General features: G+C 43.4%; 1 protein-coding gene across 1 annotated transcript in view; it reads right to left on the bottom strand.

Moving 5' to 3' along the window:
- The window catches only part of PIGB (phosphatidylinositol glycan anchor biosynthesis class B), a 225,461-nt gene that overhangs the window by 49,777 nt on the left and 155,855 nt on the right, over positions 1–19,829 (bottom strand). The window contains exon 11 of the mRNA XM_085644142.1: positions 14,348–14,528. Within this exon, the coding sequence (XP_085500268.1) occupies positions 14,348–14,528 (181 nt within the window). The remainder of the gene's footprint in view (positions 1–14,347; positions 14,529–19,829) is intronic.

Here is a 19,829-nt window from a genome sequence, read left to right on the forward strand (position 1 = left end):
CTAAGTAGCGAAAGATTTCTGCGGCTAGTGGCATCAACAGCTGTATCATCTGGCGACAAGACAGACCCAGGTTGTCGGCAGTCTGATGTAATACTGCTAGTTTAGCTAACAGGTTTAATATCAGTTCCCCTGTTCTGAACAGTGATTTCCAGATCGTCTATTCCAGTCTGGGGTATGACCACAATATATGTAATAGGTTGCAATCAGTCTATGGGCATCTCCAACAGGAGGAGGAACTAAACAGTCTGTTCTCCGAGTTTAACAGGCATCAAGGACCATTTTTGGAGAACTTTAAAATAATTAATCTTTAGCCTCGATTCTCGCAAGAAAGATTTATGAGACTTGAAAATGCCAACCATTCCTCCTCTAGGCATTCAGATTGAAGGTTTGTCTGTTTTATCAGCTTTTCTAGGGGTTTGGAGACGGCATGGTCTATGATTACCCCATAGAGGCCAGATACAACCTGTTTATAGCTACTTCACCTTGACAAGTAATCCAAGATAAGGAACATAGGAAAACTTGAGGAGGGGGTCTCCAACCTGCACCTCAGACTATGGTAGAATCCATAGTTGGTCATTACTGAATTCTATTCTGTGTACATTGCCTCAGTTTTAGTAAGATAATTCTTTGGAAAACACCTGATCACTTCTGTTTACACCTAGGACTACCCATTTGACATCCTTTGCCCAAACTCAAATTGCTGCAAGGTGAGATCCCCTTATGTACAAAGAGGGTCTATTTAAACTGAGTATTGATTAAACACTATGGTTGCCTGTCACCACTTTGGGGGACTGGGTAAGGTACACATGATTAATCCCAGTAGCAGCTTCTAATAAGTCATTTTCTGTTACCACCAAGAGGGGGGAACATCATCAGGCGTGAAGTAAGCCGGTTGCAAACATTGATGTAACCAGTAATAATCAGTTATTGGGGGTAAATGAAGACCGGCAGAGAGTGTTACAGCCTGAAACTCAAAGGTTATCATCTGCTGCATCAGACAAATTATTGTTTATCTCGCTCTATCTGCTGTAATAATGTCTTTGAGAAGAGTAGCATTTGGAAGATATAATTAGAACATGATGGTAACATTATCGTGACAACTAGCAGCTCAGTGACAACCACAGCTGAGACTGTGGAGCGTAATAAAGCAACTTAATGGTTATTACTGGACGTAGGTTGTCTTCAACCAACTGCTCAAGGCCTCGGTTAACAAGGGTGCCCAATTAACCGAGTCTACTCTGCTTCCAGTGAAAGCATTAACCTTCAAATGTGCCCTGGTCCTCACTTTTACTCCACCTTCTTATCTAGACCTATGAACAGTATATGATCTACATACAACTGTTTGTGTGTATTCCTGTGTCTGAAAAGGACTACCAAGAAGCTGAACACACATTCAAGTCTATTTGCCAGGAACTTCGCTAATATTTTCATGCCTACATTGATGAGCGAGGTAAGTCAATAACCACTACAGTGGAGGTGATCCTTTCAGAGTGTCAAGTTGCACTGAGATCAACTCTTTATTGGAGTTAGAGGACAAATAGCCAATAGTCTCCACTTCCATGTATGATCAGATAGGAAATAAAGCAGCTGTGAATTGCCCAGCTTACAGAATTTTCTATTGAAGCAATCTTCTTGTGGAGACTTGGAAGGTCACTTAGAACATCAGGTATTTCTTCTTTAGTGATTTTGTCACTGATCTGTGTCTTTTCATCATCTGAAACGTGGCAGGCGCATAGGAGGTTAGGAAGGCAGATTCCTCAGATACCAATATCTGTTTCTTCAGGTTTATAAAGATTTTTTATAGAAGGCAACAAAGGTTTCAGCAAGGTCTTGAGAATACTAGGAGTCTTGTATCGCTAACTGAGCTTTCCCTTACTTCAGTTGGACTGCTAAGAGCCTTTCCGAAGCTTGTCTCGTTAGCTTAGTAGTGTCTTTAATGTATTAATGCAGTAGGATTTTGATGGTGGACCCCAGCTGAATACGTACCGATTGTTTTATAAGTCTCAGCCTAGCAGATAGCACAGCTGTCCGATTTGCTAAAGACATCTTGGAGACATTCAGAAAGTTGACCTAGGAATGCATTCGACCTGTTGCTTACCATTAACTTTGTGGTATGTAACTCTCATTTACTGGCTTTCTATTTGCTGGCTTTTTTGTTGCTTTAGGCTGTCCAGTTCTAGTTTATCCCTCCCATTGGCCAAACCGTGTTTACAGTATTCTTCCGTAAACTCGCTTTCTGTAAACAGGCCTTTATATCTTGTTCTTATCTTGTCACATTTGCTGTGCATTCAAAGACAGAGGTTAAAAGTCAAGCTGTCTTTTTCAGGGAGCTTGGATTTTACTTTTCTTTCTCTGACTTCATAGTGAGAGGATTTTGGGACAATCATGCTGGCTAGTGAGATCTGCTTGAGGAAGGCTTTACAGACATTTTTGTTTCTAACACAACAAAATGTTACTGTCTGTAAATGAACTGTGCTGACTATCAAATCATTACATTGGATAATGATGTTTCCAAACATTGTTGATCACTGTATACTTGTATCAGTAAAACTGTATGTGAGTGCAAATGGAGTGATCATTTCAATTGAAGATGTGCTGTCTGTAATGACAGTACACTACCATAACATGCATATTCCACTCTATCTGCACCACTGCAATCTACTCTACACCACTTCACACTACGCCGCTCCACTCCACATCACTGCACTCTTTTCTACTGTACACCACTAAACTTTACCCCCACACTACTCTACTATGCACCCCCAGCACTCTTCGCCACTGCACTCCACACATCTTCACTCTACACCACTATACTCAAAACCAATGCACTCTACGCTAATCTACACTGCACCAAATCAGCATGCCACTATACTCTACGCCAGTGCTCTCCATGCCACTCTATTCTACTCTGCATCACTGCACTCTACGCCACTGTTCCCTATGCCACTGCACTCTACTATACACCAAGGCACTCTACAACAGTTTACTCTGCAGCACTACACTCTCTACTCTGCACCATTGCAATCTACACCACTCCACTCTGCCACTGATGTCTACGCCACTATTCCACTCTACGCCAATCTACTCTGCACTAAACGCCACTCTACTCTATGCCACTGCACTCTATTCCATTGCACTCTATGCCACTTTAGTCTGCACCACCGTAAGTCACTGCACTCTACAACACTACTCTGTAGCACTGCACTCTGCCACTGAAAACTATGCCACTCAACTCTGCACCACTCAACTCCACTCTTCTGCACCCTACGCCACTCTAATCTACGGTGCACCACTGCACTCTAGGCCACTTCACACTACACCGCTCTACTTTACATCACTCTGCACTGTGCCAGTGCAGTCTACCTCACTCTACTATGCACCACTGCACTTTTTGTCACTGCACTTTACATCACTCCACTCTGCGCCAATGCACTCCACTCTACCCAGCACCACTCCACTTTGAAACAATCTACTCTACACCACTGCAATCAACGCTGTGCTACTTTACTTGATGACTCTACCCTAGCCACAGTCTGTGTTGGTAACAGAAGTGGGGCTGGGTGGGGGGGGGGGGGATGTAGAGGGACGATGCAGAGGGAAAATTAAATAATTAATTTTCCCCTCACCATCGTTCATTGGAATCCCCATCACCCGGCCACACCTCTGTTACCTGAACGAACCGCAGTGACTCTACGCCACTGCGCTCTACCCTGCAGCACTCTACTCTGAAACAATCTACTCTGCGCCACTGCACTCTGTGCTACTCTAAACCACTATAATCTACGCTAATTCACTCTACACTACTTTACTCAAAACCAATGCACCCTACGCCACTGCTTCTATGCCAGCTACTTTGCACCACTGCACTTTATGCCACTGTACTCTACACATTCTACTCTATGCCATTGCACACTATGTCCCTCTATGCCACTCTATTCTACTTCACTGCTCTCTGCACTGCTCTACTCCAATGCACTCTACATCACTTCGCTCTACCCTGCACCACTCCACTCTACGTCACTCTACTCTGCAACACTGCTCTCTCTGCCACTGAATTCTACTCTAAGCCACTCTGCACTCTGACACACTACACCACGACATACTACACCAGTTCACTCTTCTCAAACAATCTACTCTATGCCACTGCAGTCTATACCACTCTATTCAACTCTGCGCCAGTCCACGATACGTCACTCAATTTTGCACTGCTGCTCTCTATGCCACTGCACTCTACACCAATGCTCTCTACGCCACTTACTCAAAACGAATACACTCTGCGCCACTGCCCTCTATACCAATATACTCTGCACCACTGCATGCCACTATACTCTACGACACTGCACTCTACACATTGCACTCTCTCACTTTATTCTGCAGCACTCTACACTACTGTACTCTACAGCACTGCACTCGGTCACTGAACTCTATGCCACTCTACTCTGCGCTACTTTACTCTATGCCACTGCATTCTACTCTGCACCACTCTAATCTACTGTGCACCACTGCACTCTACACCAGTCAAGTGTACGCCACACCACTCTACGCCACTAATCTATACCACTCCATCCTACTCTGCACCACTTCACTTTACTCTGAAACAATCTACTCTACGCCACTGCACTGTATGCCACTACCATCAATGCTGTGCCACTCTACGCCACTGCGCTCTACCCTGCGTGTAATCTCTTCTTGATAAAGTGCCATGAATGCAAGTAAGGAACCTATAGTTGTTATCCGCTGGGCTCAACAGTCTCCAAATTCTGATCAGGCCATGATCTTCACTTACATTGAAGAACACTGTCATATGTATTGATGTGATGGCACCTACGTGCATGGGCAGGCTCCAGTTGACTCCGATCAGCATTTGTGTGGAGACTAATTTGGGGAGGACTCTGGACAGCCCAGAAAGAAAGAGCCAGACTAGGGGCGTAGATTGACCCAACCCCAATCAACCTATTAGATGTTATTAGTTTTGCCAACATGTATATATATACTTTTGTGATCGATCCACCTTTTCTGTATCCTGCAAGGTAGGGATTTCCTGGGAAGAATCGCAACCTCACATATCTTGGGGCTAGCTTCCGAAGAAGAACCTAAAGTGTGGGATGGCATCACATGGCTACTAAATACATCTGTGACAACCCAAATTGCATTTGAGCTTTTCAGACTCCTCCTGTGAAAGGTAGGTTTCCTACATGAGGGCTATGTCAGCTTATTTAGATAAGAGGTATGAAAGGTTCTTTTTTATTTTGATGTAGCTCAAGACTCCAGTAACACTGAGCAAAAGACTGGTGAATCTTTAGTCTCGTACATCAAGCGGACAGCCACATAACACTGTGTGGGAGTGTATAAGAGAAAATGATCAAACCGAATCCGGATACGTGTGCTATATTGAACCTCCATGGGGTGGGGGGGGGGGATAGTTGTGTGTGAGGCAGTTGGTACTGGTTACAATATCGAAGGAAGAGCAACAAATTCAAAGGAAAGAGAAATCAGAGGAGGGGGCGGGTGTACTGCAAGGTTGATACAGGGATGGTTGTGAAAATGTGTAGCTGCCAGGGAGGAAGGAGAACAATATAGTAGAAAACACATTTGGGGTTTGGCTTTACCTTTAATTGTCAAGTTACTTCTCCAAGCACTCTTGTATGCTGGCCAATCATAGGCAGATAGTATGTTGGTGTTTTTCTTGATTTATGATAAAGGGGTGGAAGGGTGAAAGGAAGGGATCAGAAAAGCTCATAGGATCAATAAAATGTGGTGTGTATGGGAATCATAGGTCTGACCATATTGGGGGTTCCAGAAGTCAGTGCTAAATTTAGGGATAGGGGTGCCTCAACTCCTATAATCAGCTGGAGAGGGACTACAAAGTACGAGGAGTGGGGGGGGGGAGGACAGAAGCAGAGATGTGCTGTCCGGCATAGAATTCAGTCGCCTGGTGAGGGAGAATCAACCACCGTCTGCTTCAGAGGTGACTTGGACTTATCAAGGTCTTTTACCAGATCCTCAACCACTCAATGCAATCCTATTGTATTATTTCTGAATAGAAACAATGTCAGCCAGTGACCACTTACCGCAAGAGATCACCCTCAACATCTACGGGGTAGCGGTAACTTTGCCAGCAGTAAACGTGGGATCTTCACTTTCGGTCACACAAAAAAATAAAAATGTAATACAAATAACTTGGAAGGCTTCGAGAAGGAAGCGAAAAAACTGTGGGAAAAAAGCACTGCGACTCAGATAGACAACTTAAGCCGATGAGAGCTATTCACTAGCAGCCATGGGACTGCACAAACAAGGAAAAAAAAGGTCCACATAATAATGGAAGACCAAAACCAAAAAAGCCCCATAAAGTCTCCTCATACCATGGAAGGTCACGATAAGTTAATAAAACAAAACACCAACCTAAAGTACCTTAAGAGAAATATTAACAAATTACTGCGGCAACTACACCGAGATGGTCCGGACAATGCTGCGCAAAAGGAACTGCAAAAACAAAAAACCATCAAAAAGAAACTAATTTGGCACTTAAAAAGGAAAGCAGAGGAAGAGCTATGGGCTAAGTTGCTACACGACGCAAAAGGAAATAACACCAACGGAAGATTCTGGAAAATGGTGAACAACATCCAGAACCCAAGAAGACCCAGCATTAATTCTCACCTTACTGAAGAAGCTTGGTCCGATTACCTTTTGCTTCACTTTAACACAGCACCAAAGAACACCATAATGAGGCTATCAGAACCCGATAGTAAAATCCTAGATTGTGCACTACTAACGGAGACAACTACATTGGCTTTCACAGAAAAACAAATCATAAGTAGAATAGTAAAAGGAAAGACAGAGGGGGCGCCGGGCCCCAACTGAATCCCCTCGCATTTTGTACAAACGAAACACGGAATACTGGGCAGCGGCGTTATCACCACTGGATAAACAGATTTCTGAAACTGAAATAATCCCTGACTCATGGAAAGGCTCAATAATAGCTCCAATCCACAAGAAAGGCAGCATAAACGACCCAAAAAACTACAGACTTGTTGCCTTAATCGACAATGAGGCCAAATATTATGCCGGCCTCTTACTAGAGGAGCTCACGGAATGGGCGAACGAAAACGCTGTGATTCCCATCACCCAGACAGGCTTTCGGAAAAAAGTGGGAACAACAACAAATATTCTGGCTTTAACACTCCTAATTGATGCTGTCAAACTCGCCAACCTGCCTCTTTATGTATGTTTTATCGATTTCACTTCAGCTTTCGATAACATCAACAGAAATCTATTATGGGAGAAGCTGGCCAACAGAAAAATACCATCAACCCTACTATCACAGTTGATGTTACAACATATGGACACGTGGGTACAAATTAAGTTGGGATCAGGCGACTGCCTGTCAAGGAAAATACAGACGACCAAGGGTCTTAAACAAGGGTGCGTGCTAGCTCCGACCCTTTTCAACAAACTTTATGTCGGATCTCTCATTGAAGCTAGACGAAAGTAACCCTCATGCCCTGAACCTAGGAGGACTAAATCTTTCGAACTTGATGTACGCAGACAATATTGTGGTTATTAGCTGCATGCCGATAGGGCTACAACACCTAATTGACACAACATATAATTATTCGGCAACGAACGGCCTCAGCATAAACCTTTCAAAAACAAAAGCCATGAGAATAAACGCGAAGCCATCTACACCCAAGTTTTGCTGGCAAATGGGAGGACTAACATTGGAAACTGTGGATGAATACAAATATCTGGGTGTAATTGTTGACCGAAAAGGGACATTTCAACCACAGAAAGAAGCAATAATAAGGAGAGGATTCACAATATCGGTCGCACTGAGGAATCTTAAAACGAAAGCAGCTGGCCGTAGCTTTACCCCACTACTACAAGTGATCCAAGCAAAACTAATACTGGCCATCACCTACGGAAGCGAATGCCTCCGGGGGAAGGACGCACAGATATTGGATAACACAACAGCCAGGGCAATGCGAATGATATTCAACCTGCCTAAGTATACCTCACAGGCACAAATAAGGATTGAATTTTGCCTGAGGAATTAAAGAATAGAAAGAATGGGCGCCTATGCCAAAAGTTGGCATAAAATACAGGGAGCCTAACTCTCAAGCTTGGATCACCATCTCTGGAAGGAATTTGAAAGGAAAAATAAGAGTGCAGCTGCAAACTATTTAAAGCATTCAACAGACTCCTTGGAACTACAAGATGCCAGGAAGAGCATTGGATCTCATAATACGTTCAAACAACTAGTAAATAAATCTGTAAGGATTTTTTCGCTAGTAGAGGACAAAGCAACACTAGCCAACAGGGCTCACAGCTGGACCGTCAACTATACCAGCAGCTCCTGTCAAAGCTACCTAGGAGTCGGTTACACACGAACCACAAAGGAGAAGTTTATATGATTACGGCTGAGTATTCTTCCATCACAATACCATCTCCCCTGTGGAAACGGCCCCAAAAGATAACAAATTGACGTTTATGTGGGGACCCAAAAGAGGATATCCTTCACCTAATATGCATTTGCAAAGGACTGGAAAAGGAGCGCAGATATCATTTAAAACCAACCCTAAAGAAATTGGGACTAAGAACATGCCGGCAGGCGGTCAAAGCATGCTTTGATGGCAAAAACATCCAATTAGCAAGCCATCTTGTCAAATTTCTGGAAAAAGCGGAAAAAAGCAGAACTCCAGAAGGGAGAGATCGGATGAAACAAACTTATATGGAACAACCACCTCAACGTTAAAACCTTGCATATGCAAAAAAAAAAAAACTTCGGACTCTTCTAACTTTTACGCTGGCACAAAGGGGGCTTAAGAAAACGGCATTCCTCATTAAATAATACAAGCTGCGCGCCTAGACAGTCTGGCTGCGCCCATCTCAATTACAAAATATCAAATGCCTCTTTTTTTTTTCTTCAAACAAGCATATACACTTCTGTCAATAAGGATCGGCCACAACGTTACAAAACCGCAGAAGCTGTTTGCAACCAACGGTCCATCTTTTGTCACGCCTACCTGACGGTGCTGTTCAAAATTGCTCCAAGATCCTGCAGCCGCATGGATTTGAATATAGACACTTTGGGCCACATAACGAGTCATTCTTATCTTAGTTTATGGAAAGGGCTAATGATGCCTAATTTTTAGAATGCACTTTTTAGCCTCATGAAAAGCTTCTAATGTTTTAAAGCAATTTTAATCAAATTCATTTATAAAAAGGGTTGTACTAGATAAAATTGTATTTTAAGATTGTTTATATGTATAAGCTCATGTAGCTGATGGTATTAATTAACTGAGCAATAAAGAATTACTTACTTACTATTGTATCCAAACATCCTTTTAATATTCTACCCATGTGTTGATTATACAGGCAAGCTATGTATTCTGGTGGAGAATGCTCTCTTTTTGCTGGGCAATTGCCGAGAGAGTTCCATGCAAGTCGATTTGTGACAGTATTAGAACCTTGTCAGGTCCTCTTGTTCTCAATATTCCCATGACTTAGCAACTACAGTGATCCACATCATGGATGGTTAAAGGAGGCTACATTTAATGACCCATTTGTGGCGTATCGGACTCACCGCCTTGAAAGCTTTCATTATCATGATGATTTCTGCTGAGCGGTTTACAGTATGACCATCTAAGCTGAATGGACCATTCCCACATCCTGTGGGCGGCCCGGAGAACCTGTTGTGCTTGTTCATGCCTCAAAAAGGATGCAGTTATGGGATGTGAGAGTCATTCTTTGTCATGTTCCATGGCAATGTGGATACATGGCAGTGTGGATTCAATCTTAGAATCTTCCGCAGTAGCGTGGATAAGTAACTCTTTACAATGTCTTTTTGGAATCCCTCCAGTATGCTATAAAAGCGTACATTAAAAATATGATCCATCTTCCATGTAGATAAGTTTACTACAGATCGATCATGTCTTGGAAAAAATCATGTGCTGTGGAAACACACTCTTCCGAATCGTTAAGTTCTCGGTCATAGTTCGTATGCTGTGGAAGATGGCCAACTGTGTTCTAAATGGCCTAATTCGTATCTCACTTCTGACCGACTGGTATCCATAGCTCCTGCTTCGGAACCAATGGCTGTATTTTCTCATGTGTAGAATCCAGTGTAGCTCTCTGTGAGTCCTGGACAGAGGAAGCATGCAGTGCCCTGGAAATCGCCACTACCGTGGAGAACAGCAATTGCATTTAGCCTTTTGAAGTAGATATGATGTTGCCCTTGCCAAAGAAGAAAAAAAAAGTATCAAGGGAAGAGCCAATACCCATCTTTCGGAAGGGCAGAGGTGTGATCATGAGAGGCCCATACAGAGTAACAACAGAAGCATCACTGTTTCCTCCGTGAGCGAGTGTTGTTAGTGGATCTTTCGCAAGTCACTCCAATGCTCTCTTTCCTTATCAGTTCCCTGGGTTCCAGTTTGTTGTATGTGAGCAGTTCTCTGTGTTTTATGTACATTTTATTATGAAATGAGGAGTGGCCCATAAGAAGACCCCAGGACCTGTCAACAGGGTGAGAGTCATGTTTCAAGGCAGCGGGCTGTGCATTGTGTGGAGGGATTGAATTCCTTTCTTGACGTGTCCTCGTATAGGTAGACCACTTCATGGTACATAAGCTGGAAACAAGGTCCAGGATCACAACTGCTGCCGCAATCACACAACAAGCTGTATATGTGAAGCACAACCCCTCTCAGGTGTTACCAGCATAATCTGGAGCTATGATGTGTCTGGTACTCCGTCCACTTTTCCTGCATGGGCATTTGCGATGCTCTAGTGTGGGACTTCTGTGCTCTGGGTGTGCAGCATGCGGGAGTGTTGTCTGTGTGCCATGCTGATCTGTTCTGTTTTCACATTAGACGTCTCTTAGAAACCTCTGTGGCTTTTGCAAATGTGATGACTGTGTTGATTCAGATAGAGGGACGTCTGAATTCGGCAGACAGTCATTTCAATGCATTAGCGTTCGTAACCACCATCCTTACTGTGTACTGAAACACTTTCAGAGTGGTGTAAGCCAGTGGCGGACGGTGACATTTGAAAGTGGTGAGGCGTAAAATGTTTCTCATACTTCAGCATAGCGAGTGCGTAGAGCGCGAGCCCGAACAACCTAAGGGGGGTTCTCCCCCCGAGAAAATTTTGAAAAAAGAGTGGAAAAATGGTGCATTTTCAAGCAAATTTCCAGCTTTCTCGCCATCAAGCTCCCCCTGTCCACTTTTTACTTTACTTTCTTTGAGCCCTTCCTCTGATCTTTGTTTGCTTCTCTCTGCCCTTCTCCTTTCTTGTCTTATTTTCTTACTCCCTTCCTTTCCAGTTTCCCTCCGTTCCATCGTATTTCCATTTTCTTGTCTCCCCTCCTTCTCTGTTTATTTTATTCCTTGCCCCTTTCCTTCCTCGCTCGTTCACACTTCCTCTCATCTCTGCATTTACATCTATAACAACATTTCCCTCTCTTCGCATCTCTTCTCTCTTCCTCTCGCGTGCTCCTCATTCTACTCCCTCGTAATGGCTTTCTTCCTTCCTCTTCATCTTATTGACCTTGTCCTACCCCATCTCACCCCTCTCTGTCTTGTAGTCTCTCACCTTTGCACTTCATACGCTTGTTTCTCTCCCCTGTCTCTTCTTTTGCCCCCCCGCTTCACCACTCCTTTCTACATCCTTTTTTATCTCTACTCCGTTGTCCCCTTTTTCTCTGTTGTCACTATTGTTTTCACTTCCTGTCTCCCCTTTGCCTTCCCCGTTCTCTTCTCTCCCTCTTGCGGTTCATTACACTCTTCCTCCCACGTCTTTTTCTGCGCCCTTTCCCTCCATCTGTCTCTGTTTGCTCTCCCCTTCTCTTGGGCGCATCCCCTCGCTTCGTACTTGACAGCAGGATTGGGAGCATTCCTCGTATTTTATTAGCTTTCTGTTATACTACTTAGTGTGTATTGTGTGATGTTATGCTCTCTCGCTGTGCCGTCTGTACTCCTCCAGCTAGCAGCGCACTTCTTCCTAATAAGCCTTGTGCCACACAATAAGGCCCCTGTCCGACCACCACTGGAGGCGGGAAGGGGGCCTCATCCACCCCTCCATCTGCCCTAGGTCTGCCCCAAAGGGTGAGTCGCAGTCGTACACCCCAGTTCTCTTGTCCCAGAGCCCGGGGGCAGGGTTTTATGTTAGTCAGATTTATTTCATTCTGTCAAAATGACGGAAGGGTATAGAAATGGAAAGGAAGCTCTGATATTTAGGATGGAAAGTAACTAATCATTTAAAAAAATTGCATTTTCAGCCCGAAAAAGATAGTGTCAGATTTTTCTGTAGAGGTATTTTGGAGGATAGAAACACTTGTAGATAACTACTTTTGTGTGTATTTTTTCAATTTAAATTGGGACTAGTGTGTAAGATAACAGAATGAAGCAAAAATACCCCAAATGGGAGCCCTCGTGCCTATGAGTTGGTCGATACCTCCTACCGGCGGCACCTCAGAGCAGGGACTGGCCCTGCCTGGCCTGGGCTCACCGAGGGTGCTGTTATTTTGCCTGTTGCTAGGGTGTGGACTGCACTTTTAAGAGCACATTCCTGGATCCTAATTGAGAATAAGTTGAAGAGTGGAGGTGGGGGCCGGGGTGAGGAGGGGAATTGTCTTGGAACTGTACAGTCGAACCTGGGTGCAAGGAGGGATCTTCGTGCTGTGACGGGAGCGGCTGGGGCAGTCCGGTGTATGAAGAAAGCATTTTTAGGCCAGCGCATGGACCGCCGGCTGGCTAGAGTGCTGGGTAAGTGCAAGTGAGGAGAGAGAGGGGTTCTTATGTGTAAGGGACTGGGCCTCAGTCGAAGGGCTCGGTGACGGTGTACTGTACAGTGTACATACACATTACAAAATACAAAAGCTTAAGCCTCCACATTATAGTGAGTGATACATACTAGAGTCAAAACTCGCTGCTGGCTGCTGCACTGTCTCTCGTCTGCTCGTCGTGCTCGCTCCGACTCGTGACTCTCTCTGACCGTGACTCCTCGCACCTCGTGTGTGTCGTCTCGTGTGTGTCGTGTGGCAGGCATCAGGCAGTGACGCGGTGACGTGGTGCGCCGACAGCGTAGAGAGAGACTGAAATGGCCAATCACTACTGGATGGCTTCACATTGCCGCAGTGTGATTGGCCATACCCTACGTACGGCGCACGATGACTCACTCGACTGCTGCGCTGCGCGGACCGCGGTGAATAGACTCAGCCAACCCTGGCGCTGCATTACCAGCGCCACTGTGCCAGCAGCGCCAGGATTGGCTTAAGAGCAGGGTTAGTCCCTGCCCATAATGAGACCCGGGGGGCTGCGTTATGAGACGCACCCTCGGGTCCCAGTCACCACTGTAGTAGTCAAAGTTTCTAAGTGCCACACACACACGTGCGCATGTTCGGGCCAGGATTCCAGAATAGAGCCCAAAACTTGACATGCGCATTGCGCACTGCTGTCTGCTGGACTGCTGCGCGCCGCTATTTCCACGTCAGCGGCAGCCCCGCCCCCACACACACCCACAGACTGCGACGCGCACTCAGTGAAACTGAAAAGGACTTTCAGGCTGGATTGGAACGTAAATGCCCTTGCAGGAGTTTGCGTCCATTGGGGGCGTTGGGGCTGTTCCAGCTTAGTGGGGCAACGTCCCAACGCCCCCAATGGACGCACCGCCACTGGTGCAAGCCACCTGCAACACGCTGTTCACCTTTTTATTTAAATCAGATTATCTCTCATATCCTTGTGTCCTTCAGTTTAAAATTGTAGGAATAAACTGACAGCAACACAGTGGTAAAAGGATCAGAGCATAGAATGACATTTTTCTTTGAATCAGTCTACTACGTCACTCTGCCAAAGCCCACTTAAAATGGAGCTCCAGCAGCTCCAGCTGTTAATTCTGCACATAGTTGTCCAGCTGGAATAGAAAACCGATAGAATATGCGTCCTTCCGTCAATACGCTCCACCCCACCCCCCTTCTGCGGGCTGGTAGTTTACTGCAACTCAAAAACCATGATCAGCTAAGAAAAGCAACTACTCCTTGCACCTGAGCACCAACATCATCTGTAGAGGAGGAATTATTGTTGCGTTTCAACATCAAACAGACTACACGGGATGGAAGTAAACCGCACAGGGCCCAATTCACAGGTTTGTTTACTTGACTGCAGGAAGACTAATATCAACCCTACTTTGGAATAAGACACTTCTACTCATAGAAAGAGCCTTGTGAATCGAGGCACACACCTTCATGAATAAAGTGCTAGTGTTCTGAAGACTTTAAGGTCACCTGTACCATATGTGAGTATTACTAATGCCAAAGGACCATGGTGCATATAAAGAATTGTAAACATTCCCTTACCTTTTCCAGTACACTGAAGAAAATCAGGTGCGACGGCAATAGCGTTTCATTGAAAAACTCCGCATTGAGCCAGGCCAGCGGGCTCATGTAAAATAGATCTGCCTCATCGATGTAACCATCATGTTCGGTCAAGTCTGGAGGGCACTCAAGGAAGTTCAGCGAAAGCGGACAGTGAACATGGCTGTAAAATACACACCTTTATGGACACGTGCTCAAGATCGAAGTATATATGACAGTTTCTGCACGTACATCCTCTTGCAAAGACATATTAGCAGCAGGTTTGCCTATTTCGTATATAATAATCCATAAAACAAGGAAACTGGCATTTAGAATACAAAATCAAATCAATTAATAAAATACAGAAGAGAACCAGATACCTTGGATCTTTTTCAAAGAAAAAATACAAAAATAAGCCAATCAATACAGAAACCGGTCTACTGCACAGGTACAAAGCTACATGTAACAACTATGTAGGCATTACATTTTTCTCGAAAATGGACATCAAATCATAAATTTCCGAACACGGTGCTCTAACGTGCATCACAAAATACAGACAGTACAGCTAACACGTACTTCCAGAAACCTTATACAGCAGATAATAAAATATTTTTACATAGCAAGATCAGAAATGGCAATACAGTACTTTCTTCTAGGTGGCCGGGCTTTCATGCACACCCATTTTCCATACAAGTAGGGAGAAAGCACCCAGTATAATTCTTCAAGGAATTAAAAGACTGTAATAAAAAAAAATTCTACCAGTGCCTAGGGTGACACAGAGGGGCGCTTTGGACGCAGTAAATGGGGAAGAATAGGAGCTCCATATGGTTTTCAAATGCCACCCAATGCATTTTTTGTAATGTGCTGGATCCCTAAATTCACTGGGGTGAAAGCAACTGTTTAAAACGTTATTACAGGCACACAGTAGCGTTGTGTAGTAAATAAAATTACGCTCTACATTTGTCATATCACAGACCTAAAAATTAACATTTTAAAATAAGAAATGACTGGGGGGTCAAACACATTAAGAGCCATAATCCACCGAGGTCTAGACAGACCTGAGACGGTAGATGGTGAGCAAGAGGGAGCTAAGCTACAAAGATAATCATGTGGTGTTCATTCCCTTATGGGAGTCAATGCCTTTCCCACCCCATCCCAAACATACCCTGGAAAGTCCCCTCTACCAATCGGGAACATTAGCAGCTGCTCCTGGCCCGGCTCACAAACAGGATTCGTAAGGACAGACCTTCAGTGTGAGCCAAAAACATACTTTTGCCAGGAACATCTGGCTTGTTTTTACTTTAGGGATACACTGTGTGTTTTGCTAGGATGTGCACCACACTCTTCACACACAGAGAGTCAGTTTCAGAGCTCAACATATCAGCAAACAAGAGGAGCCGGACCTCCTTCCTCCAAGTCACCTCTGAAATAGAAGGGTACTGGAATTTTTCTAAATGTAGAATCAGCACTGTCACTGATGAAACTACAAACCAACCCCTCTATTTTGCCAACTGGTTTGGGGAGAGTTTTATGTAGCGCGAACTAGAACCAAAGGTATCAAAGCCCTTTACATAAGCACCAGTTGTGTTACAGACGGACACATTCATTTTTCGTTTGGCAAGGGGAGATTAAGTGATTTTCCCAGAATCACAGGATGTTGAGCGTCCCTGCCGAGACTCGAATCCGGTTCCCCAGCTTCGAGGTCGACCGCCCTAGGCGTTAAGCCATATCCTCCCCCCGTGCAGGGAGTTCCTTCTGGACCCTCTTGAATCTGCAGTTTGGGTACCTCTTCAAAAGCTGTCGGAGGTTTTCACCCTAGCAAACAATTTTATAACACTGTCCAGAACAACATTTATAAAGTTGCAAAGTTCTGACAACCAATTTTAGAACACTGTCCAGGACAACATTTATAAAGTTGCCCAGTTCTGTCAAGAAATATCCATCTACAAACTTCTCCTGTCAAGGGAAGCAATGTGCATAGCAACCTTGTTCAGTGTCTGCATAGAAGACACCATCGTCTCTGCATGTCCTCCAACTTGGTCTCCACAGCACACACCACTGTGGCAGTATAAATCTTCAAAGTGTTGATGGATGCAAACAGGGTCCATTCACCCATTCTGAATTCCATATATGCACCAAGCACGTTCTCAAAAACCATTTAGGGAGGAATAACCCCATGGTTTCAAACATTCCCTTGATACCCTTTCTTTCTAGTCAGCTGTGATTTAGTTTTACTTTGTTCAAAAGTACTATTCAAAGATGGATACCATTTTGGTTTTCATGGTATAGTTCATGGTCACAAATTCACTGAGCTGTAATATGCAGCCATGAAATATCGACTTTTCTCTCTCCCGCTGTAAACGTGCTTAGGTGGTCCAGGTCATCAGGAGACACCCATCGTAATTTGTTATCGTCTCATCCTGCAACAATTGCTATGGTCTGCAGTTGATAAAACCAATAAATATCAGGAGACACCCATCTATATCTCCGGCATAAAACAGGTCCGGTCAGGTGTGAATGATGATACTTTCATGGCTGCTCCTAAGCTGGGGCCCTCTAATCCGGTTGCTCCATCCTCCAACGCCAGTTCACCACAGACCTCTTCAATGAAACCTGTCCAACAGACTTCTAGGAACCCACATGGAAAGCTGCTACTATGAACCTGTGCTGCCTGTTACCAACCTATTAACAGAAACCTCTGTCTATAGTATTTCTTTGGAATCTATCACACTAACATCCAATCACAGTAAAGCCCAACAGTTAGAATATACAGCAGGAAAGCCTCTATTTTAAAGTTCAGATGTATAGTTATTAGGAAACCTTAAATAACTTGCTTCCACTTCGATCACTGCTTCTCTTGTGGAGTTTACAGTGTCCTTGGAAAGTGGACCAAAAAAGCCTAACTTTGTGGGAAACCCTGTGATGATAATGTATACAAAAGCTATTATAGGTTTCAGGACGAACGCAAAAACAAAGCGCCTCAAACCTTCCTGCAATTAATATAGGCTAGTGAAGGATGAGTGTTGACAGGTCTTTAAAAACACTTAAATCACATACGTTTTTACTCACTTAATCCTCTAGTCATGTGCATCTTTCAAATGATCACAATAAAATTAAATACACTGTAATTTGTCAGGCCATCTTGAGGAGCGCACCTCCGTCCTTGGTGGCCACAACATAAAACTCAATACATCTCTAACATATGTAATCTTCGCCGTCTTTAGAGTGGTAACTAGAAGTAAGTCACACTAACCCCTTTCCGTCACTCAAAAAAGAATAGGACATGCACAATATGTTCCCCTTTGGATGAAGTCACTATCCTGAAGGTCAGCATCCTGAAGGTAATTAGAGCTTTTTCAACATAATTGAAGCAATGGCTGGCTTTCTCGTGACAGTGTAATAATAAATCTATCAGTTCTATTGAGCAGAATATCTAAATAAGGTTCACGATGTCAGTAGTCAACTGCAGCATGTATGGTGTCAATTACGGATTCCTTCTGACAGCGAAGAGCCTCTCAATAGTTCTGTAGTCGCATAATGTCACAGCTGGGTATATTTCAATATCATTTGTGAAGCACGTTTGGAAACCGCTTCTATAGATCAAGTTTAACATCCATTTGAATAAGGTCCAGTCGTCCTTTTTCATGTCTTTGGAAATCTCCAATAACCCACCTGGTCAGTGCAGGAGGGCTTTAGTTCCAAAGTTTTATTGAGTATTTAACTTGCTTCATCACAGTCTGGTGACGGATATGTAGGCGCTCCATCCCGAGTAGACCAACCAATTTGTTGCATTTGGTTCTTCTCCCAATAATTTGTAGGTAGGGGTGGATCTTTTGCCTCTCCCAGTTGTAGCACACTTGGTATGTTAGTGAATATATACACTCAATATGCCTTGATGTCCGACTCACTAAACATCCTCCATCCTATTTTAATAAACATATATTTTTGCTTTTTCGCATGTCTTACTTAGGCAATCAGCTGGTTTACCATCCATAAAAATCTAAGCCCCAGTTATCATAGAATTTCACAATTTCTTACGATAGAGGCTTCTTAGCTAGGATCTTACATCCTAATATAACATTTGTTTTGTGAAATATGATACTTCACTGTCTACACAGTATTTTTCTTTCTTTCTTATTGAGTAATGAGGGCACTCAAATGCAATTGAATAGGATAGAGGAAATAGAGTTTGGAATGCTAGCTGGTATATATTCATACCTAGAGATCTGAATGTAAAAAGTTATATTCTACTACTCATGAGAGTCTCTCTTTCTCTGCTGGTTCCTCTCTCACTTCATGCCTACTTCCTAAACGCTTCATAATTGACACAGTAATAAAAACCAACAAAAATGTGTCAATTATTAAAGTAAACCTTCTACAATATTTAAGGGCACAGATATGGACAAGGTCACAAGGAACTCAAAAAGTTAAAGCGTTCAACAGCAAATTTTTGAAGGCCTTAATCATAAAGGATGTGCCATGATCCTACTTTTAAACACTATCTTCTCACAGGTACACCAGGTACACTATCTCCTTTGGGTTTGTCCTTGGTTTTCATAGCAGTCCAAGATCTTTCACCTTATACATTTATGTGTTAGAAAATGACAACTAGAAAGACCACTTTTGTTAGCCTCATAAAACGTGTTGCAAGTATTAATTCACTCAAAATTATAATACCAATAATTTTACCTGTCACGGGGATGAGATTACTGAACGAGCCAAATTCTAATGTAATCTGAAAAGTATGTTACATTGATTGATTAAAACACCTTGGAATGGGATAGGCAGTTGCACATTTTAATCCCTCATCTTAAATCAATGATGATATTTTCCTGACTTCAGTACTCTATATATTTTTCAGAGGGGTGCTGTATAGGTACCTCTCCGATTAAAATATTTTGATGGAGAAAGTCTTTAGATAGTACAACTAAAATATATATTATGAATGCTGAGATTAGCATATTATTTACCATCATTCTGATACACAAGACTTATGAATTAAAAAATAATTATATTGTAAAATATCAACAACTGCGTGTGCCTATTATTTCTAGGGTTCTGCATCTACATACAATACTCCTGTAGACGAGAGTTACACGGACAGGGTTATCTGTCTCCTAGCGCTCCTTATCTGACTAAGCATAACTCATTGAAGTCAGAAAAGCTACGTGTTCTTTTCAAAGAGGGTACTTTGTGTGGATCTAAGCGGGTGTGCCACCCCAAGGTGTATGGTTCACAACAAAGAGTTAGGTGGTGTACCAGACAAGTCCTCTGTTATCTGTTTTTTGGATTGACGTTTTTATATTTTGGTTCTGAACAATAGACATTTCTTAAATATGATGCCTATATATGTTGTGCTGTGGAAGGCCACAAACTAGCGGGACAATTGGAAAGGAAATTGTTATGATCAGTAACCATTTCCCAACCATGACATTGTCAAAATTGTTTTAGAAACAGTTACAATTTGTCTCTCAATTTGTACCAG

The sequence above is a fragment of the Triturus cristatus genome, chromosome 3_1 (genome assembly GCF_964204655.1).
Source record: "Triturus cristatus chromosome 3_1, aTriCri1.1, whole genome shotgun sequence".
Lineage (NCBI taxonomy): Eukaryota > Metazoa > Chordata > Amphibia > Caudata > Salamandridae > Triturus > Triturus cristatus.